Source organism: Platalea leucorodia (assembly GCF_965183815.1).
Source record: "Platalea leucorodia genome assembly, chromosome: 8".
Lineage (NCBI taxonomy): Eukaryota > Metazoa > Chordata > Aves > Pelecaniformes > Threskiornithidae > Platalea > Platalea leucorodia.
Genome location: NC_138830.1, coordinates 13,640,295 through 13,662,898, shown reverse-complemented (window position 1 = coordinate 13,662,898; position 22,604 = coordinate 13,640,295). Strand labels below are relative to the sequence as shown.

At 46.9% G+C, this 22,604-nt stretch overlaps 1 protein-coding gene across 1 annotated transcript in view; it reads left to right on the top strand.

Moving 5' to 3' along the window:
* P3H2 (prolyl 3-hydroxylase 2) overlaps positions 1–22,604 on the top strand; it is a gene marked incomplete at its 5' end in the record, with an annotated part of 74,814 nt that overhangs the window by 43,765 nt on the left and 8,445 nt on the right. The window contains 6 exon segments of the mRNA XM_082320504.1: positions 14,135–14,281; positions 15,218–15,407; positions 18,183–18,314; positions 20,621–20,763; positions 22,165–22,254; positions 22,257–22,291. Coding sequence (XP_082176630.1) covers positions 14,135–14,281; positions 15,218–15,407; positions 18,183–18,314; positions 20,621–20,763; positions 22,165–22,254; positions 22,257–22,291 — 737 coding nt within the window.

Sequence of the window (22,604 nt, the reverse complement as noted above, 5' to 3'; positions counted from 1 at the left end):
CGACCCCGGGATCTGGTTCTGATTTGCTGTGAGACATCGGACTCCTTACCTGCAAGCTGGGGAAAATGATACCTCTTTGCAGGGGCCTTGCAGGGCTCAGCTAAGATTAATAAGGGAGGGAGGGGAGATGGAATAGCTGTGACATTTTATTGTTATTATTAATGATGTAGAGTGAAGCCAGGGCATCTCTGTGAATAATCACTGCAGTTTGCCTTTTGAGATTTGGCTGCATTTTTTCCCCTCCCCTCCCCTCTACTAATCAGAGCAAAGTTTGACTTCGTAGGAGGAGGGCTCAGAAACCAACATTTCTCAGTGTCTGAAGAAAAAGCGGAGCGTTTCCTGGTGTAATTAGGTCCAGGCTCTCAGGAAATGAAGGCCGTCTAGTTGATAAGTGTTTAGTAATGACTACCAAGCTACGGCTGGGGAAAGCGAGCAAAGTGTTTTCATTTCAGAAGCAGCAAATCCGGCTGAGACTTGTGGTGTGTATCATGTATGGAGGCAATTGTCCAAGTGGTATGTGGCCTCACTCGCTGAAGCACGAGCCAAAGTCAGCCTGGTGTAACTCCACAGGAGATGATGGAGCTGCACCAAGAGCCTGAGCCACAGGGGACGCTGTCCCTAACATGCCCCTGGCTTCAGTGTTGGAGGTGTCATTCTGGAGACTGGTGTTACTCTTCTCTCAAAGCCAGTAATTCCTCTCTCAAATTAGTAACAGTGCTCATCAAAGCTTGGGGAGCTGGAGTAGGGCAAGAGTCACATTTGCAATTACACCCTCTCCAAATGAAATACATGTTTCTTCAGTAGTGCTGGATAAACTGAAGGTGGAAGTGCATGACGGTGAGTTCTTCAGTGTGCTTTCGTTCTGTATGTCACCCTCAGCTGCAGCAGTCAGAAGCTCTTCAGAAAAAGGACCTCTCCTCCAGAATTTGCAGGGTCGGATTTTGCTAAGAACTTGTCTGGCAGTTGCTACGCTGTGAAATCAACACAGTCCATCTCATGTTGGCATACTCATCCTGCCCACCAAGAGAGCACCCTTGAGACCTGATGTGCATTTAGTGTCCTGCATGAGAAGGTGGGTTGTGGGCCCCCTTCCCTGCCCTGCTTCATCTGCCTTCATTTCAGAAGATGCATTTTGGTGGGAAAACCCAACCCCATTTTACTCAGATAGGTTTGAGTTTTAACGTAACGAATGTTGGAGGAACCTGAGGAAGTTTGCAGTGCTGCTGCAATGGCTCTTGCCTTCCAGGTGTCTAAATGTGTATGCAGGTGTATTTTGCAGCAACCCCCACATCTTCTGAAAACTGTAATGTAGCCTAGTGGTAGATCTTTCTCAGCCACACATCTACTCTAGTGAAAACAATATACTGATGTCTTAAAAATCTCCCAAATCCCTTATTTATTGCAGCTTGTATAAATGTGTTCCAGAAAGGATTACACAGCTTCCCGAAGGATAGGTCCGCTTTTCAGCACAGTGGTCCAGAGGCAAATCCTGATTCAGGAAGCCTGTAAGCTGCTGCTTTCACTGACAGTACCCTGTGTGCGAGGGTCACTGTGTACCTGCCATGTCCTTACGCTCTGTCCACAAGTGTCCACCCCTGGCCACTGCTGGGGTAAGGTTCCTGGGATACAGGAACCTTTGGCCTGAACTAGCTTGGCAGCCCATGCAGGTAGTGCCCCTTGCAAGACCTTTCCTTTACTTTCCAGACCAGCTGAAATTATATTGCAGAACTATGGATATATTTTTCACTTCCCTCTCTTTCTCTACAAGCATTGCTTCCTTGCAGAAAGTAAATGCAATGACTTCATGCTGGCCCAGTAGTAGTGAATCTATCAGATCAGCATAGAAGTTTCTTTTCGAAGGTGCCAGTTTTCTCCAAAGTCACTTAAGGCATAAGCTTAGCTCGCTTCCCCTTGGCATCAGTCAGTTCCCCTCATGGTGAACAGAGCCTGCCCCTGATTTGTAGATCTTCTTTAGTCTTTGCAAAATGCTTGTTGGATTGGAATGGTGATCTGATGATTTATTTAATCAAGTCTGCAGTGCCCTAATGTCCATGACCACCACGATGGTTTCCAAGCATTCAGCAGTTGTGATTCATGATCCATTGGTTTATGACTCGAGTCTTGGAAAAGGTATTCCAGAAACATTGTGTCTGGAAAAAACATGGTAATTAAAACCATTTCCTTGAAGACTGTCAAGGATTTTGTGTGAGGGGACGATGCATAGATATGCTATAAGTCTGTTTTCTCCTTGGGATTTACGGTTTGTTTGCTTCTCCCTTTGCTGTCCCATCGTGGCTCAGGGCAGAGGGAGATAACAACCTCTTTCTCAGATAGCACAGTCCTGTTTGCAGCCTACCCTCAAGGCTATATACTCTGCTTTTCAAACAAACGCTCTGATGTTAATAAAATAAACTGACCATAATCACTGTTAGGGTCAGTCAGTACCTTCTGTAGGAGATGACCTTTCTATTGCTCAGGGAAAAAGTAGGGAGAGACAGTCTTCAGGCTTGGGACAGGGTTTAGATAAGCCGTTTGACAAAATTCTATTTACATCAGAAAAGGGCTGCAAAAAGGAGTATCACTTTGTCACCAGGTCCGTCTGGCTTCCTGGCTCCAGGATGGTCATGAGTAATCCACGTGTCCTCTCAGAAAGGCGTTTTCTAGGCGCACGCGTAGCTGTTTGGGTGATGTTGAGTAACAGCAGACAAGCATATGCATTTTCACACGAAACTTTGGCTCCCAAAGGGCATTCAACAGCTCATCATGTCTGACTCTTTTAAAAGGTGCTGAGCCATTGCTAAACCCTGGAAAGGGAGGAAGGTTTCTGCTGTAAGAATTTTTCTGTTTGTCTTGGATTTTTGTGTTGTGTTTTTCTTAAGTGTTTTAGTAATTATTTCTATAGAGATATCGACGTGGAGACAGCTTGGTTAGGAGTCTGCCCTACTGCCTGATGTTATCAACCAATGCAGCTCGACTAGTTGTGATATCCAGGGAGGCAGGATGCTAGAGAAAATTCACATCTAAACTGTAAAGCTGCTGCTTTATGGGTCTCAGAGAGGGAAGAAACATAACAGCAGGAAAAATGCAGTATCTGGAAAACTGAGAATATGTGACAGTTCTGCTAATTTTGGGTCCAGTCTCTGACTTGTGTTGCAGCATTCTTGCAAGCATACCAGAAAAATGCCATCGATCCCTAACAGGCAGAAGTACTGATGTCCAGAAGTTTGCCAGAATAAGCTGCTTTGCCTTATTCTTGTAGGCACATGGATGGCATCAGCCTGTCATGCACAACCCCCAGGTTATTCACCATTGCTTGTGTAGTATTCGTTGATCAGTTCAGTCACAAGAATATAACTCTCATCCTCTCATTGGGAGAGGAGGTTGTGTGTCGCCGTTGTTTTAATGAAATCCTGTACTGATGGGAAGTCTTTTGATAAAGACATGCTGCAGCATGCCTTGCCCTTCATCCTCCTTAGAATAAACACTAAGTTTGTTTCCAAGCCGATGACTCCGTGTTGTGGATTATACTTGTGTTGGGATCTTAGACACCATAAGACTGTCTGCAAAAGCACCGTCCACTGATCCTCTCCTAAGCATCCCCCATTCCATCTCTGTGTCATCACTTCAGTTCTTTCATCACAGATGAGTTTGCTTTGTTTCTGGCCCAAATCAAATGCCTTTGGGTTCCTGAGGTTGGAAGACTGTGTGGAAACGTAGAATATTGCTATGTTCCTGTGGCATCTCTGCTGCTGGAGGGAGTGCCCTGTCTGCTTCCTCCTGTGACTCACGCTTACATGATGCACCCCCCAGTCCTTTTATCTGCCTGCCAAGTTTGTTTTGTTCTGTTTTTCCCCTAAAAGCATGCAATCAGTTTTAGCCTTAATCAGATTGAAGCATTCCAGCCTTGACCTTCCTCCCTTCATGGGCAAAGGGCTTCCTCGCTCAGTTGCCAGCAGCATTAGCAAGATTCACCTCTCTCCTCCCAGGGATTTCCGAGACTCTGCAGGGGACCACCCGCCTCTCTGTCTATTATCAGTCAATATATCAGATGAAAGCTCATTATTTGTCTAACAAGCTGTGGCCCACGGGACTCTTGCTGGTGGTCTCTAAGGAGGGGATAGTCACGTACTGCTTGTTTCTAGCTGCTCGATTTCATTAGCTTAAAATGCACAGGCTAATCTTTGACTGATACTTTTCTAGGTGTGCAACAACTGGGGCTGCCACAGTACCAGGAAGAAAGACATGCATGAGAAAACCTCTGCTCTGGAAAGCCTGGCTGGCTTTATACCCCAGACCTTTTAGTGTCTAGCACTGCTCGTTGCCATTTGTCTGTGAGTGTATTGCTTCTCCCATGCTACTCATCTCCAAGGGTCACTGGCTCATCTCTAATTGCCTGACCAAGGAAAACTCTGGGGTGTAGAAGCCTCATGGGTAACCATCTGCACATATTCCTGAGGGCTGAATACATCCCACCTCTTCCAAGGAAAATTATAAAGGAAGCTTTTATTTAGCCTTCAAATTATGCCAGCATCCTTAAAAATAGAGAAAGAGCCCATTTCTAGCCAGACATGATTTTCAGAGGAGCTGCTCAGAGCCCTGCCGTGGTCCAGGGTGCAGGATGTTTTGCACCCCTGACTGCGGCATGGCCGTCGTGTGTTGGCAGCGCGGTTGTGTGTTTGCAGCTGGAGGAAGGGGGACAACTGGCCAGCTATCTGCTGATAGAAGGGACTTTTTTTTTGTACAGAGCAGCGTGCTGTAATCCGTGTACTGCCAGGTCCTGTCTGTGATCTCAGCTGTTGTGTACTGGCACAGAGGGAAGAATCCCATCTACAAGGGGTTTCTTGCCCAAGCTTTAAAAACCCAGTTCTAGGGGTTTTGGTTTTTGCCAGGAGAGCCCACACTGCATATTCTAGGAATTTTTCCGTGTTGAAAATGCTGTTTCACACACAACTTCACTGTCATCAGAGTATGTTAGGCAGAACTGGGTGTTTACACAGGACAAAATCTGGCTCGGAGTGTGTTTTACAATCAGTCAGATTGAACGTTCAGTAAACACAAACACATTTCCCACTGCTTGCTCCGCAGATGAATCCTGCGATGCCTCAATGTGTTTGAGATTTATGTGGGAAGGGTCCTTCCTGCTGGGAAGTGGTTTTACAAGTCACTTGCTGTGAGTAATGCCCTGCTCCTTGTGCAGTATTTGCTACACCACGTGTGCACTGAAGCATATAATGCACAGCCAGAGATGTGTGAAAATCTTCATCCTTACCTGCCTGGGAACAGTTTAAGAGGAGCATGTCAGAGAGAGGAGGAAGTAAGTGTCTCAGTTTAATTTGCTTTCTCAATGCAAAATGGCCTTTTCAGGTGGGGGGATGCAGTCAGTCTGCTTGGCACATACGTGTGGACACATGTAAAACACTGCCACCATGGCCCAAGTGAGAGATTTGTTAGGAATCTGATTTCTCTCTTGGTTAACTGAAAAATTCATTCCATGAAGAATCCTGAAGTGGTTTGTTCAGTTTAGTTTTAAATTTCCAAGTATCTGCCACTTTCTGGAGACTAACTCGATGTCTAGTCAGCTCTTTTGACCATGTACCTACCAATCCACATATGTTTGTGTACTGAAAAATTGCTTGTTGGAATAACAAAAAACCCCAAATCCTTCCTAAGTTTCCTTTCTCATGAGAAGTTTTCCTTGTGCCAATTCTCCAAATTTCTTCTGTTTTGGATTTGGGTCTACCAGAGCGACTGGTGAGCAGCAGCACCACACAGCGAGGCGTGCTGGGGTGGTCTGAGGGGAACCGTCCAGAGCGCATTGGAGGTTGTCTGCATTTTCGAAATGGAGAAGACCTCTGAAAAGATGCATGTGGAGCCTCCAGGAAGGCATCACTACTGCCCCCCATCACAGTAGGAGCAAGGAGGGGGGACCAACCCTATTTATCTTGAGTTGGAAGGCAAGGAACTGGTGAACTCTTTGGAGAGCAAGGGATGGTGTGATAATGAACTCAAAGGCTTGAGTTCACATCTTCATCACTTGGTACCTATTCCCTACACTTGGCTAAGGCTCTTTTCTCCCATGTGCTTGCCTTGCTCTCTGATTTTAGTGTTTCTGAGGTGTCAGTGGGTGCTGTTGTGGGTTGCAGACAGCTCAAGAATCTCTCTGTGAATGTGCAATCCCATCAGCAGAGGGAAAATTTCCTGATTAACTTCTCTGGAGAATTTCTTCCTTTTCTATTTGCAATAATAAAATAGTTGAGACCAGACCACATGCTATTTATAGCCATCTCACTGCTACTTGCTTCTACTCACCCAGGCAGTAAGCTCTGCATTGACATGACGAGATTAATCCTTCATGACACTGAACCTTTTATTTCCCTTATTTTTTGTGCTTACTGACTCCAGAGCCTCCCTCCTCTGCAGAGCCCAGTGCACTAAGCCTTTGATACAACACAGCAGCAGCGGAGCTATGGAAAAGTTTAGAAAAACATCATCTGTTCAGCAAAACAGGAGTTGTTTGAAGGTTTGAGACTTTGGTTTCTAGGTCAGCCAAATGGTATGAAATTTTTTCTCACAAGCTCCATGACAGGTTCATGCACTCAGCAATTAATGGAGGTTATGTGCAGGTAGGTCCAGTCTTGGCATAGCAAGAAACACTGGGGTTTTGAGTAATCTGACACATTTTCCAGTGTATAAGCCTTACTTCTCTTCCACTCCCAAGAAAGAAGTTTTAATTCAAACTGTGTCTTACATGCTGAAGATACCTTAATATAGAAACAGGTTGGATTAGGACACTTGCATAGAATGCATGACAGTTGCCAATATCTGGTAATATGTTCAATGAAATGCGAACTCATTGTCAATAATAGTCTGAGGTCTTGGTTATATCATGCCCTGTGACCCCTTGTCTCAGGCAGTGAGAATCAATATTGCTTTGGCTACATTCTCTCTAAAAGCCTCTGACTTTTGCACCTCTTCTATCATTTTTTTTTGCTGTGAAAACTTCAGGGTGGTCTGGGAGCACCTGAGCACCTGTAGGTGTTCTGGCTACAGCTGCTTCCCCCCATAAACAGCACTATGTCAGTGTTTAACATAAGGAAAGTGGTGGTGGTACAGCATGCCCTGTCCCTGGCTGCAAGAGCAGACTGTAAAGCTGTGCAATGCTCATCTCATGGACCTGGCACGATGCCTGTTCCACTTCGTTATCTCCACTGCCAAACACCAGAGAGCAAACTTTAAGGACTGCAAGTTTAGGGTCATTGTAGCTAAAACCATGGTGCTGTTGCGTGGTGTATTCCCTAGGGAAGAGGCTAGGGGTTTATGCAAGCTTGCTGAGCATCTTGGCATGAGAGAGGCTTTGGTCAGAATTCATTCATCTGCAAATAATGAAGGCAAGTGTGAATTCAGAGCACGTGGCTGCACATGGAGCTAAGCCAGTCCAAGCTGTTTTCGGGTGGGCATTAGTGATGAGGTGAATCCTCTGTTTTTCTCTTTGAGGGATGCAGCAGCCAAAGTGATGATGAAATCAAACAGCAAGTTAGACATATTCCAGCAAGACAGTTTATTTCCTAACCATGGCAGGTTGGCGATAGTGGCCTTACAGGTACAAATTAGATTGCTTGACATGGGGTTTACTGGCTGATACATAGTATGACAGGTACAAGAATGACGATAAACTATTAAGGGACTGTTAACATTATATTACGTGTTTCATCATGCAGCCCATGAAAGATCCATAAAGGATTTTCTCAACTGTTATCAATGAGAATTGGCATCGATTGTATAGTGATGCTCAAGATGTTCACTGAAGGTCCTTTCTCCAGCCTGTGTTTGGTCCTGTCTAATGCTCCGGTTAAAACAGCCTTCCTCATCCAAGCCGCTGCTGCAGGTTGGAAGTCTCAGTCCCATTGAAGTCCAGGCCAGCACTGTCCCAGATGGGAATGAAACCAAGCATTTGCAATTTGCTGAAATTCTTCAATCTGAGGTTTTGCTGCTTAAAATAATTTGCCTGTTTTTCTGTGAAATGAAACACTCCTAACATTTGCATGAGGAAAAAAAATATTTTTCAGCATCAAAACGCCGCAGCACTTAAATGTTGTGTTTTCACCTTCTTGACTCCAGCCATTGGCATGGTAAGATCAAAATGGACAAGGTGTTCCTGGGGCTCTCTCAGTGCTGGTGTTCTGATTTCGTGTGTCCTCTCTGGCCAAAATACACAGGGTTTGGTGCAAAGCTGCAGCGATAGTCCAGCAATCTCATTCCAGTGGGGTGAACAAGCAGACCTTAGAGCACATACTAAGGTTGTGATTCTACAGTTATCATTTTTTTCCTTGCTGATTTTCATTCAGTGATGGTTGTACAAAGATCAAAATCCACTTGTGTTACATGCTTGTATATGCTTATGGTCCCTGAGTTGCTTGCCATCTAAATAAACAAAATTATTACCCTGTGGGAGAAATGCTATTATTTTTATTGTTATTCGTTTAAAACAATGGAAAATCAGGCACAAAGAAAACAAAATTTTTTTTCCAGTGGCTGCACAATGAGATTGCGACAGGGCCAGGAACTGAGTCCAGGTGTCCTGAGTCCCAGCCCAGACCTTTAAACACCAAAATATCCTGCTCCTTGTGAATTCAGAGTGTTTTGGCAAAAGTTTCCCTAGAGTGTTTCATAATTAATGTCAATGCTAGTCTCTGAACGTGTCTTACCAGTTAGGAATTTGCTTTTATATACACGTGTCCACTTAAAAACTCCGCAAAACTTAGCAGCTGTTGGCTTCTTTGTGTTACTCGAATGTTTCTAAGGCAAATATGGGACATGATAAATTGAAAAGTGTCAAGTTGAAATATTCTGCTTTGAGTCCACTTAGCAAAATTCAAAGGTCATCTCTGCTGTGAAGAGCCAGCAGGACTAGACACAGTATGAGCCTTTTTTCAAGGGTGGGAAAGGGATTTTCTGTTGTGTCTAGAATCAGACTCTTCCTATCTCACAGGGGTGGATTTTATCCAAGAAGAACTAAGTCCATCCTAGGATCTGTGACAGTTTTTGACAGTTTTCTAAAAAGGAGCTAGAACCAAAGGATAAAAGAACATCCCGCAACAGACTATTGCAGCTTGCGTCTGGAGGGACCAGTTCCCTGGCTGAAATGCATTTGATCCCTTTTAAGTCTGCACAGACAGGATGCTGTCTGTGAATAGAAATCTGTGGTGTGGGGTGGAAGAATGCAATTCTCCTGAGCAGCTCAGATAGTGGTTTAATAGCAGTCCTGTGGATCCGGTCAGCAGTTCATGTGTCTCCAACAAACCTCTTGCCCCTTCTTGACCTCTCTAGTTACCAGCTGCAGTGGCGGTCCCACCTATACTCAGCATGACCTGAAAATTCCCATCGTGAGATGCTCTGGTCAGTCCTTTATCCTGTATCAGATGCTGCCCAGCTGCAATGGGCTTTTCCAGGATGGGATTATGTTGAGAAGAGCTTTTTCAGTATGGGATGTATGTTTCTGAATAGTAATGTCTCTTTTTTAAAAAAAATTATTTCTACGCTGAAGGGGTTTGGGGGTTTTTTGTGCTGTCCTGGATAAAAAATTCTTCCAGTCACTTTGCTCACATGCTGGGAAGCCAAGGGGTTATGCTGGAGAGTGGTGTCCTTAGGAAAACTCCAAGCAAAGGACTGGAATAGATCTTGTTTTTGCAGTAAAAGCTGGCTTCCCTGCATACATTGTCAGCACAGAACTGATCTTGAAAAACTTCTGAAGTTTACACAAGGCAAATTTTTTGCGTTTCTGTGGGCACTGCAGCACAGCAGTGCTTTGGAGTTCAAAGGGCAGATCTGGGGAGAGGGCTGAGATGCCGTCTGACCGGAGCTTTCATCTTCCTTTCAGAGTTATTCACGCGTGCTTCTTTGGCCAGCTCTGCCCTGGCCTTTCTGGGAACTAGACAAGCAATTTTGTCTGTGCTGGAGCAGCAGAGCAGCAGATGGGGTTTAGGAGAGTGCCTGCCTGGCGTGGCTCTGGCCCCGCAGCAATGGCTGGGATTTCCTCCAAAAGGTCTTCAAGTATCCAGGCACTTGAATCATAGAATCATAGTATCGTTAAGGTTGGAAAAGACCCTTAAGATCATTGAGTCCAACCGTTAACCTAACACTGCCAAGTCCACCACTAAACCATGTACTCAAGCAACACATCTACCCATCTTTTAAATACCTCCAGGGATGGAGACTCAAGCACTTCCCTGGGCAGCCTGTTCCAGTGCCTGACTGCCCTTTCAGTGAAGAAGTTTTTCCTAATATCCAACCTAAACCTTCCCTGGCGCAGCTTGAGGCCGTTTCCTCTCGTCCTCTCGCTTGTTACTTGGGAGAAGAGACCGACCCCCACCTCACTACAACCTCCTTTCAGGTAGTTGTAGAGAGCAACAAGGTCTCCCCTCAGCCTCCTCTTCTCCAAACTAAACAACCCCAGCTCCCTCAGCCGCTCCTCCTAAGACTTGTACTCCAGACCCTTCACCAGCTTTGTTGCCCTTCTTTGGACACGCTCTGGTACCTCAATGTCCTTCTTGTAGTGAGGGGCCCAACACTGAACACAGTACTCGAGGTGCGGCCTCACCAGTGCCGAGTACAGGGGCACTATCACCTCCCTGGTCCTGCTGGCCACACTATTCCTGATACAAGCCAGAATGACATTGGCCCTCTTGGCCACCTGAGCACACTGCTGGCTCATGTTCAGGCAGCTGTCAACCAACACCCCCAGGTCCTTTTCAGCCAGGCAGCTCTCCAGCCACTCCTCCCCAAGCCTGTAGCGTTGCGTGGGATTGTTGTGACCCAAGTGCAGGACCCGGCACTGAGCCTTGTTGAACCTCATCCAGTTGGCCCCGGCCCAACAATCCAGCCTGTCCAAATGCCTCTGTAGGGCCTTCCTACCCTCCAGCAGATCAACACTTCCACCCAACTTGGTGTCATCTGCAAACTTACTGAGGATGCACTCAATCTCCTCATCAAGGTCATCGATAAAGATATTGAATAGGACCGGCCCCAACACTGAGCCCTGGGGAACACCACTCATGACCGGTTGCCAACTGGATTTGACTCCATTCACCACCACTCTCTGGGCTGGGCCATCCAGCCAGTTTTTAATCCAGCAGAGAGTGCACTTATCCAAGCCATGAGCAGCCAGCTTCTCCAGGAGAATGCTGTGGGAGACAGTGTCAAAGGCCTTACTAAAGTCCGAGTAGACAACATCCACAGCCTTCCCCTCATCCACTGAGCAGGTCACCTTGTCATAGAAGGAGACCAGGTTAGTGAAGCAAGACCTCCCTTTCATAAACCCATGCTGGCTGAGCCTGATCCCCCAGTCGTCCCACACGTGCCGCGTAATGGCACTCAAGATGATCTGCCCCATGACCTTCCCCGGCACCGAGGTCAGGCTGACAGGCCTGTAGTTCCCTAGATCCTCCTTCCGACCCTTCTTGTAGATGGGTGTCATGTTTGCTAACTTCCAGTCATCTTGCTTTCAAAACGTCTCCATGCCCCAGCAAGCAATGTGAGAGTGTGTCCGGAACGGCTCATCTAATATGAAAGTGCCAATTTCACAAATCCCTTGGTAGATCTGGGTGTCTACTCCCATTCAATGTCTCCTTATCAGAACCATCCAGGCATCCCTGACAAGCTCAGCCAGTGATTTCCAACAGCCGTCATGTCTCCACTTGCCACCAGTTTGACTCACGGAAGCCCCCTTGTTTGCTCTGCAGACTGTGTTTGCAATAGTCCTAATCTAAACAGCCCAGATGAAAGCGCTGGGCACTTCTCTGGGGAATTCACTGCATGCCAGGAAGCTCAGTGTGTGTCCTGCTCTGCTCCACATCTTCCCTGCTTCCCTCGCCTTTAAGCTGGGCTCCCAATCACTTTCATCTATCTATCTCCTTTTTTTTAATAAAAAAATTGTTTTCAGCACCTTGCTGCACTTTCTAATTCCACCTTGTTTTGAGGAAAAGCCAAAGGAAACCTGTTACAGTAATTTTTTAATATTTGCCATTTGGAAATTGTGTTTGAGAGTGGAGATTCAGAGGACACTGGCTGCTTCTGTGGCAGCCAAAAGCATGCCATTAGGGAAGGTTACCTCACAAAAATAATGTATGTCTTCATCCTATATTTTTCCGAGTCTTGCCAAGCTTTATGTGTCATAGGAAAGGAGGCATCATTCTGCCAATTAAACAACTGGAGTATTTTATTAACGCTGGCAGACAGCTCCACTTTCCAAATAGGAACAGATTTGCCGAGTGATTTGGCGTGATCTCGGTGCTTCCATGGGGACTCTCCTTGTCCAGCTGAATCGAAGCTGTTGCTCTTGCCCCACTCAGCTATTCCTGCTCAGAGCAATGTTTGGTATAAAAAAGGACTTTTTGCCATGCTGTTGCTGCAACCGAGTGGCCTGAGCAAATCCTTCACATTTTTTCCCTTAGTATTTCACCACAAAACTTTCACAAGCGCGCATGCAAAATTGCCATAGCATATACATATGCAGGGGCTTCCCTGAAGGAAAAGGCCCCATGATTTCACCCAGATGTCAATCCCACTTGGTTCAACAGGAGTTCATGTGTTATCACATGTGTATTTTAATTTTAAAGATGGTTGCAAACACTTCTGCAGAGGTAACAGGCAACCTGCTGATGAGATGGATGCTCAGACAATTGACAGTTCAGCCACATCTCTGAACGTAATCATATGTCAGAGATGAAGCTAGTTATATGCCTGGCTGGTGATGAGTGTTTATATGACCTCTCTTAGCCCCCGAGAAATGCAGGGTACTAGGCAGTTCACGGGGCTCACTGAAAGAGGTTTTGGGTGTTTCTCATGGCTTGGCTGAAAGGCAAGCTATAGTTGATGCTCATTAATGCATGCAAGTATTAATCCAGTGTTAAGGAGCCCCAAGGAAGCCATCATTGTCTCCTGGGGATGAGCAGGGTCTTGAGGGCAGCCATGGCCTCACCTCACGTCACCTCACATGGCCTCTCTGCCCTGCTCCAGGCGTGGGATAACAGGGCGTGAAGCTCATGCTTCTCTGCAGGTCTCTTTTTTCAGCTTTCATCATTTTTCTGATCGGGTTGTCTGGTGGGTGAGCGTGCAGATTTCTTCAGGTGAGCTGCCATACCATGATGTCAGTGTAGTGTAGACATGCTTGAGCTCGCTGGCTCTGGTGCCTCAGGTGAAGCCTAGCAGCAGTGGCATGGGGCTCAGTGTGGGTTTCGCTATCGAGGAGAACACTTGGACACAGCCTTGCCAGAGCTAGCATTAGCCTGGTCCTGGCTAACAAGCTTGGGTGAGCATGCTCAGCCTGCAGATGTATCCCAGGGGCCTGACTCTGCACTTTGCTGGTACTCAGTGGTGTTGGCTTTCTTTCAGGAGCAAGTGCATTAGCCATGGAAGTGACCTCTCTTCTGCTAGGTCATGCACATGTTTCACCTGAACATCTGTCCTGCTCTCCTGCACTCTGGCAGCTGCTGTGAGCGTGTTTAGCACTACTATTTCTGTTTGTTTAGGAGGCTTTCTCCAGGGTGAAACTAATATCTTGTCTCAGTTCTGAATCTCTAAATCCAAAGTAACTTGATATACCAAGATAAACTCCTCTTTGTATGTCTGCCACTGTCAGCAGAGTCTGGCTATACAGAGCTGAGCTTAATAAATGGTCCCAGGTCCCCATTTACAAGGAGAAGCCCTTAGCTTGGACATATCTCAGCCTTTTGTAGAGAGAGCAGTCTCAGCAGCTGCTTTCTCCCCTCCTCTCTCCGTCTCATATCTCATGAGAGCATCTTTCCACCCAGGACTGTACAAGGGGCTGGAGTAGCTGAGTTCAGAGGATGTGCAGCTGGAAAAGAGGCTGGACCTCATCACTGATAGACCACGTTGCACACAGATAAGCGACCTGTCTGGCTTTCAGGAACTCCAGCTCTTCCGATTTCCCTTGCACTGGGCTTTCCTCTCATTTCAGCTGTTTTCCTTAGCCTCTGCATTCAGATTTTCCTTGGTTATCCCATCACTGCTCAGCCTAGTGGTGTCAAAAGGGTGTCAGAGGTATAGGTGTCAGGGGGTGCAGCATAAACTGCTGTGTTCACTACATCACCAACTCAGCTGGTCTTTCTTGTTACAGCTGAACAAGCTGGAGGAGGCAGCAAATGCAGCTCACACCTTCTTCATGGCAAACCCTGAGCACATGGAGATACAGCAGGACATCGAGAACTACAAGACCACGGCAGGGAAGGTCAGCTTGATTGACCGGGAGGCCAAGCAGCACATGGTGAGTCTGAGCTAAACTGGTGCTTGGGTTAAGTGTCAGGCAGGCTGGAGAGAAGAGATGTAGAAGGCCAAGAGAGCATCATCTATGAACGGGGAGATTCTTGCCGAGGTCCATATTACAATACAGCACAACAAACTTCCCCTTTCAGCGCTCTCCTTTAAGGCAAGCCAGCTCCTGCTTTTTCAAGGCACTCTCTGCTCTTTGTTTGATGGCTATGTCCCCGACACGGTCCCTCTCTTCAGGGAACCCTGGGGAAATCTGTGGCTGTGAATACGCACCAGCAGGCAGCTTTGATGGATGCCCCCATGGGCACTGACGGACAGATCTTGGCTCACGTGTGTTTCTTTTGAGCTGGGTTCTCCCACCTGGGCAGGGTACATGTACATGAGTAACTGTGCTGGTGAGGGTGCAAGGTGGCAGACAGAAGAATGACAGCTCTTTCCACCTCCCCAGAGTGAAAGGACAGCACAAATGGCAGGGCCACCCCCAATTTTCTGATTTCACAAGACGCAAGGAAGGAGAAGAGAAGTGGCCATTTGGTGTAATTAATGGAGGTTTCTAAGACAGATCTGCCTAGGTCAAGTGGTCTTCCCTCGGCATTCAGCATTGTTGGGTAGGAGGGTTAAAACAGAGAAAAGGAGTGTTTTTTCACATAATGCATAATCCAGCAGTGACACTGAGGATGCCCCGGGTATGGAGATGTTCAGAAGAGCATTTAGGCAGATTTACAAGGTTCCACTGGTCCAAAGGTCCATTGATGGCTTAAATGTGGTTCGGTACAACCGCTTATGTCTGGTAGGTACCAGGGGAGATTGTTCTGCCCCTGCCTGCTTGTACCTTCTTTTGAAAATCAGCTGCAGTTGGCAAGGGCAGGATGCTGTGGTCTGAGCAGCTTAGCCCACTCATGGTCTTGTCTTCTGCCTACCTACTTTGCAGGAGGACTACAGTGCCGGGGTAAGGCACTATGACAAGGAGGAGTACGAGCTGGCCATTGACTTCTTGGAGCGTGCACTGAAAGGGTACTACTCCGAGGATGAAGATTGCCAGATCATGTGTGAGGGACCGCAGAGATTTGAGGAGCATGAGTACCTGGAATATAAGGCTGGCCTCTACGAAGCTATTGCAGGTGAGATCTTTTTGCGTCTTTAGGGTTCTCACCCTTGGCCCTGCAATGTTTTTAATTATTGAGTTAGGGCCTCTGGCTGGATTTGGTGAAGTGTCTTCCCTTCCATCACTGCTGCTGGTGGGTAATGCTGCAGGAGGCACTTGTAAGGCCAGAAGATGCAAATACAGAGGACAGGGAACTAGAACATCTCATTTTGGTCCTGAATAGAAGTTGGGCTGGAAGAATTGCATTTCCAGATGCGTGGAGCATTTGCAGCTTTCTGTTAAGAGCTGGAAGTATAGGTGCTTTAACATAAACTGCCTCTGTTTTCCCCTGTACACTGTCTCACATACCTCACTGGAATCTAGACATTGCTGGCCCCTGTTTATATTTTCTCTGTTTTTTCAGTGCATATGAAGAGAGCAGCAGAGTCTTCTTGGCCACACTCCAGATGGCCAGGAAAGTTGCCAAAAAGGCTCAGAACATAGATTTCCTCCCTGTCCAAAGGGATGGATTTGTCATTAGCAGAGGCCCACCTAATTATGAACTTCACTGAAAGCTCTGGAGAGAATTGAACATTGCTATGTAATCTTCAGTTTTGCATGTGTGGCTCTGAGCCAGAGGGGATTAAAATGGTTCGTTCTCAGTAGAAATGAGATTACATTTAATTAGTTGTAATGGAAAGAGGAGCAATAAATTAAGGTTTGTTTGGTGACAGAAATCTTATTTATCTGCTCGTGATCTTGGAGTTGCATCAGGCTCTGGAGTTTTACTTCTTGTGTGGAAAATAATTCATTCAGATGCAGATTGTTTTTTGTTTTTGCATAATTCTGTTTGTGTTGAGACAGGAAATCTAATTGAAATGACCAAGATGGGAAACCACCAACATACCAGATGGGAAGCTGCCTTTGTCGGGTTTACTTACCCAAGGAAAAAATATGAGGAGTATTGTAAGGGCTGACTTGGTACCGGTATAACTGTCAGCTGATCATGCCTGCTTTTAAAGCCATGACCAGAACACCAAGGGCCATATCAAGCCCTCCAAGAGAGCAGCCTTCAGTGGCAAAGAAAACCCACCTTCCTCCTTACTGAAAGCTGCTGCTCATCAAACAGGTTTTAGTCTCTGTTAAATTGTTTCTGTGCTGTGCAAGTTCAGTGCAGCCCCAGTGAGCAGAGAAGGTGTTTCTGTGCTGGACCATGCGGAGTGCCGACGTGGTCATGGTGTGGTGGTCCTCAGCCCAGCACGTCACCTGGGAGTGCAAACAAGCCAAATGATCTCTGCAAGCATGGTGACTTAGCTTGGCCAGATGTACCCAGGAATAACAACTCCAAAACCCAGGGCTGTTCAGGCACCCAAAGAAACAGGGAAGTAAGGGCACACAGAGGGAAATAAGCTATGTAGTGCAACTGCTTTCCTATAGGGAATGGAGTGGTTCGTTATGGGACAGCATAATCCAGTGTTTACCCCTGGACCAAGGGCGCTGAGACCCAGATGTTTCAGCAGGGACTGGGAACACTAATACACCAAGAAAAGAGAGTTTATGTTTCTTCAAAATTCTTTTCAGTCCCAGGCTGGTTTGCTGTGCTGCTGTATGGGGTTGAAACGCTCTCACCTCTCCACCCCAGGGACAGATGCATTTCAGTGAATTGATTCCAGTCTATATAGCCTGTTTCTAGGGCACCTTGACAGTACCAAGAAAAAGCAGTGCTTCTCAGTGATGGATTATTCCAGGTCTAGGACACCTAAATAGGTTTAAATTACAACAAAATTATTTATGTCTTTTTCCTTCTTGCTTTCCTTAATGTAATACCTTGGATGTGTATGGTAAATCAGATAACTACTCAGACTACCTGCCCAGAGCAAATGGGGACTGTTCTGAGTTTCCACTTGATTTCATCGCAAATTCCTCAGGCTATTTTTTTGGCAGCTCTGCGAAATGCTTTGGTAGCTGAGCACATGTTTTTTTCCAAGCCTGTGTTTGTTTCTTAAGGTTTTTAATGGTGTACAGAGACAGAGCAAGTGAAGTAGATTTGTAAGTACATTACAGCAAAGGCTCCAAACTGGAATCAGATGTCAGTGTTGGCTTTGAAATTGTACATCTGATACAACGCCTATATTGTGGACTCCCACCAATTAAGAAACCTATCTGCTAATGGCAGATGTTTACCATGTGCTTGCGTTTCCCTGGAAGATATCTCATCTTTGAGAAGCAGCAAACACGGGGATTCTGCTGCCAATATCTGCACCTTAGACCTTTCAGACTCGCAGCGCAGGTGCCACGCTTGGCCACCAACACCTCTTATCTAAATCTCCCTGTGCCCTCAGGAGCTTTCTTGCTGTGGAAAGGAGAGATGAAGGAAGGGAGTGTGGATATGGCTTTCGTGTGCAGCACACGTGGTCACCCTGTCTTCACATCTCAGCTTTCTTTGTGGGTGTCCTCACCTTTGGTTCAGCTCTTGGGGTTGAAGAGCTACCTGCCACCTGCATGTCTCTGCGTCTGTCTGGCTTTCCTGGGCAGAAGCAGCAGCTCCCGGCACACAAAAGAGATGCTCAAGCTCCCTCTACAGTTGACAGAAAGAGAAAGGCATTTCTCAAGGGGGCAAAAATGTGACTGCAACTCTCCATTGGCTTTGGGGAGGAGCCTGAGCTCTTTCTCTAGGTATGCAGTCACCTGCTGGCCCAGAGCAGCATGAGTTGCATGTCCTTCAGTTGGGGAGATTTACTCTCTGTGTGTCCTGGTCTCAGCACCATCACCGTCCTTCTCAGTTCAGACCATCTTCTTCTTTTCTTGGCAGATCACTACATGCAAGTCCTGGCCTGCAAACACGACTGTGTCCGAGAACTCGCCACGCGTTCAGGCCGTATCTCACCCATTGAAAATTTCCTTCCCCTCCATTACGACTACTTGCAGTTTGCCTATTACAGAGGTAAAGGCTGTCTTTCTGTTCCTCATAGCACTTGCTGAGTTTTCTGGCATTTTGTACATGTCTGAATTTCTTCATGTGGAAGTCGGGATATTTCCCTATGATGTCTGTGCTACAGTGATGCAGTGGCATGGTCTGAAAGAGTCAAGAAGGAAAGGACATTGGAAATTGTCTGTTTTAGAGTCCTTTTCACAGAATCATGGAATCATAGACTCATAGAATCATTAAGATTGTAAAGGACCTCTGAGATCGTCAAGTCCAACCATTAACCTAAATGCCTGGTCCACCACTAAACCATGTCCCTAAGCACCACATCCACAAGTTTTTTGAATACTTCCAGGGACTGTGATTGCACTGCTTCCCTGGGCAGTCTGTTCCAATGCCTAACCACTCTCTCCGTGAAGAAATTTTTCCTAATATCTAATCTAAACCTCCCCGGCACAACTTGAGCCCATTTCCTCTTGTCCTATTGCTTGTTACCTGGGGGAAGAGACTGACCCCCCCTCCTCGCTACAGCCTCCTTTCAAGTAGTTGTAGAGAGCAGTAAGGTCTCCCCTCAGCCTTCTCTTCTCCAAACTAAACCACCCCAGCTCCCTCAGCCGCTCCTCATAAGACACGTTCTCCAGACCCTTCACCAGCCTTGTTGCCCTTCTTTGGACATGCTCTAGTATCTCGATGTCCTCCTTGTAGTGAGGGACGCAACACTGAACACAGTACTCGAGGTGCGGCCTCACCAGTGCTGACTACAGGGGCACTATCACCTCCCTGGTCCTGCTGGCCACATTATTCCTGATACAAGCCAGGATGCCATTGGCCCTCTTGGCCAGCAGTGTGCTCACTGCTGGCTCGTGTTCAGGCAGCTGTCAACCAACACCCCCAGGTCCTTTTCAGCCAGGCAGCTCTCCAGCCACTCCTCCCCAACCCTGTAGCGTTGCATGGGATTGTTGTGACCCAAGTGCAGGACCCAGCACTGAGCCTTGTTGAACCTCATCCAGTTGGCCCTGGCCCAACGATCCAGCCTGTCCAGGTCCCTCTGTAGGGCCTTCCTACCTTCAGGCAGATCAACACTTCCACCCAACTTGGTGTTGTCTGCAAACTTACTGAGGATGCACTCAATCCCCTCATCCAGATCATCAGTGAAGATATTGAACAGGACCGGCCCCAACACTGAGCCCTGGGGAACACCACTCATGACCAGTTGCCAACCGGATTTGACTCCATTCACCACCCCTCTCTGGGCTCGTCCATTCAGCCAGTTTTTTTACCCAGCATAGAGTGCACTTACCGAAGCCATGAACAGTCAGATTTCCTTTCAGATTGACTGAAATGCACAGTTAAGTATTTTTGTAAAAGTGTTTTCAATCATCAGTCAGGTTTTAAAAGCCCAGCCTTTAGCTTAAACATTATTATTCCTTAAATAAATCATGCTTTTTTAGAGTCCTTTCATTTGCCTTTGATATTAGAGTTCTGGGGATTTGTATGTTTCACATTTTCTCAACCAATGGATACATTTTCTAAGTTGATATATAACAGATACGCAAGTTAGCGCAAGCTTATCCCAAGATGCCATTTTTTTGCTAATTACCAAATATTTTAAGATTCACAGTAAAGTTGCAGGAGTTGGCAACATTGCAAAATATCAGGAGTTGGCAGTGCTATAAAATATTGCCAGTTGTGTGGTCCGGTATGGCATTTTATTTTGTTCTGTTTCATAAAAGAAAATCGAGGCAGAATTCTGCTATGTCAGGCTTGTGCTAAGAGCTCTTTCCTGAAAAGGGCAGAATGTGGGAGGGTCGAAATTGCTACTCAAACCTAAAGCTCCTTCATTCATCAGTGCAATGGGAAGAAAGCTGGAGGAGTCAGCAGCATTTCATCCGTGGTGTACAGGCTTCTTTATTCCTCTGCCCAATTAGAACTTTAATGTGGTGGGTAAAAACCTCTGGAGCCTTGAGAGATGCTGCACATGAGAGAGGCAGTTTGCTGCCAGACAGCATCCACATCCTTCTCATCCAGTTGGATCCAGTTTGGATACTCTCCCCAACCTGTGCATGACCACAGAGAATTCATGTCTCTGTGCCTGTTTCCCTGACAGTGAAATGGAGCAGTTCAGACAAAAAGTTCCATCAAATGAGCCTTGTAAAGTGCTGGGCTCGTTCTTCAGCTGATGGAGGAAGACTGTGCCCTCCCTCTCTGCAGGCTCCCCTTCTCAGCTCTGCCCCACCGTGCTCTGCGTGAGCCCCTGGCACCGCCGGCCAGCAGGGCTGTGCGCCCCTCTGCCCCCCCCCGACAATTGTTGTGTTGCCTCCCAGTTGGTGACTACGTAAAAGCCCTGGAGTGTGCCAAGTCCTACCTCCTCTTCCACCCAGATGATGAAGATGTCTTGGAGAATGCAGGTTATTATGAAGGCCTCTTGGAAGGTACGATGGATCCAGACACCATCAAACCTAGAAAGGTGAGAGTGAGTGTCACCTAAGAGCCCTTGGTGGGAGGCTTTAACAAAAGCATCAGCTGGAAATAAAAGCAGCTTGGCAGCTTTCCCACAGTGGGACCACTTTGAAAACAGATGTGGAGATGCTGGGCTAGCTGGCGATGCTAAATGTCAGGGTGCAAGTGCAGAGTCACTGGTGTGGGGGAGAAGCTGGAGGGAAGGATCTTCTTTAAATGGGGACTTCAGCTTAGCAAAGCCCAAGCAAGGGCAGGGAGGATGATGACTGAGTGCCTCAACAATGTAAACCTTCCTCTCACTCACTGCTCAGAGGAGACACGGAGGAGGAATGCAACGAAGCACTGAGCAGAGGGCAACCTCATTAAGAGAGGGCTGAGAAATATTTTCCCAAGGGGAGGCTAGGATGTCATTATTACTCTCAAGTCACTGAGCTTGGAGTTCAGCGCTCAGCCTGTTCTGCAGGGAGTAGCTTTGCTATCACAGGGTTTGGCTGGGGTCAAACAGCCAAACAGTATGTGTTCAGTCACCCAGCAGGACGGGCTTCCTCTCCAGTCCCAGCAGCCTTTATCTGCAGCCCTGGGGCTGCCTTTCTCACAATGCAGGGGAGTAGAAGTTCCTCCCATCCCATCACAGCCCTGCTAAGGCTCATTCCCTTTGCTCCATAAACAGAGTGGGGACAAGAATTGGATTTTCCATTCCCTTGAGAATTCCTTGATTTCCAGGAAAATCAGGGTGAATTTGGTGAAATGCTAAAAAAGAACAGGGAAATGATAAAAAAGAAAACAAGAATAATCATTGTTTCTCCACACAAAGTGAATCTAGGAAAAAACCTGAAGTTGACAACAACATTTCAGTGTTTCCAGTGTTTTGAATTTTTTGGTAAAAAAATTTTTTTTATTGTTTTCTTTACACATTTTTCATTCAAAAAAATCCCCTTTGATGGACGAGTTCCAGCTGACTGTGCTTTGTGGTCCCCATCCCAGCGCCCTGAGTGTCCCAGGCTGCGATGCTGCAGCCCACCCACTGCTGGGCTGTGGGCTCTGCGTTGTAAAGGTCTCTGATCTACCAGCCTGAACCTGTCTCCTGCTCTGCAGCCAGGGTTTCTCCAGTCATCCTCTTGCCCAGATATATAGAGGCTTTCCCAGGTGCTCAGCACTCTCTGCCAGCTATGCACATGCATTCTGGGGATTCAGGCTTCCCAAATGAGTTGCTGAATGCCTCTCCTGTAATGTAGTGAGTGGCTCAGCCCAGTGTCCAGGTTTGCTCTAAGGCAATGCTCCCAGGCATCCCTCACCCCATAGGAGTCTACGGTGTTGTGTGAAAAGCAAACCCCTGTTGAAGCAGACGTGCATGGACTGTGTCTTGTGAAAGCTACACAAGCAACTACCCCATTTCTCTTCTTTTCAGGAAGCAAAAACGCTGCTGCGGCGCCATAAGCTGGAGTCTCACCTCTTGCAGGTGGCTGCAGCCGGCCTTGGATACACCTACACAGAGCCGGTAATAACTGGGTGTGCTATGGCAAGGACCTTCAGTTGTTCACAGCTATTGGATCAGCTTCCCCCGCCCTCTCTGTCCTGTAAAGCGAGTCCCATGTTAGGTGACTCAGGAGCTGGGTCTTGGCCCGGTTTGTTCCCTATGGGAAAAGGGTGATGGCAAAGCAAGAGAGGCAGCTGTTCCCAGGGTGAAGGAGAAGCAGACACAGCCTAGTCCAGCTCTCCTCTGTGGTGTCTGGCTGTGTCTCAGTCACTGCCATGGTGATGAGGCGGGACAGAGAAGGCTGGGCAAATTGGCCTTCTTCTGTACTCATCGTAAGATGCCAGTTTGGGTTTGGGGTAAATTTTCTGTTT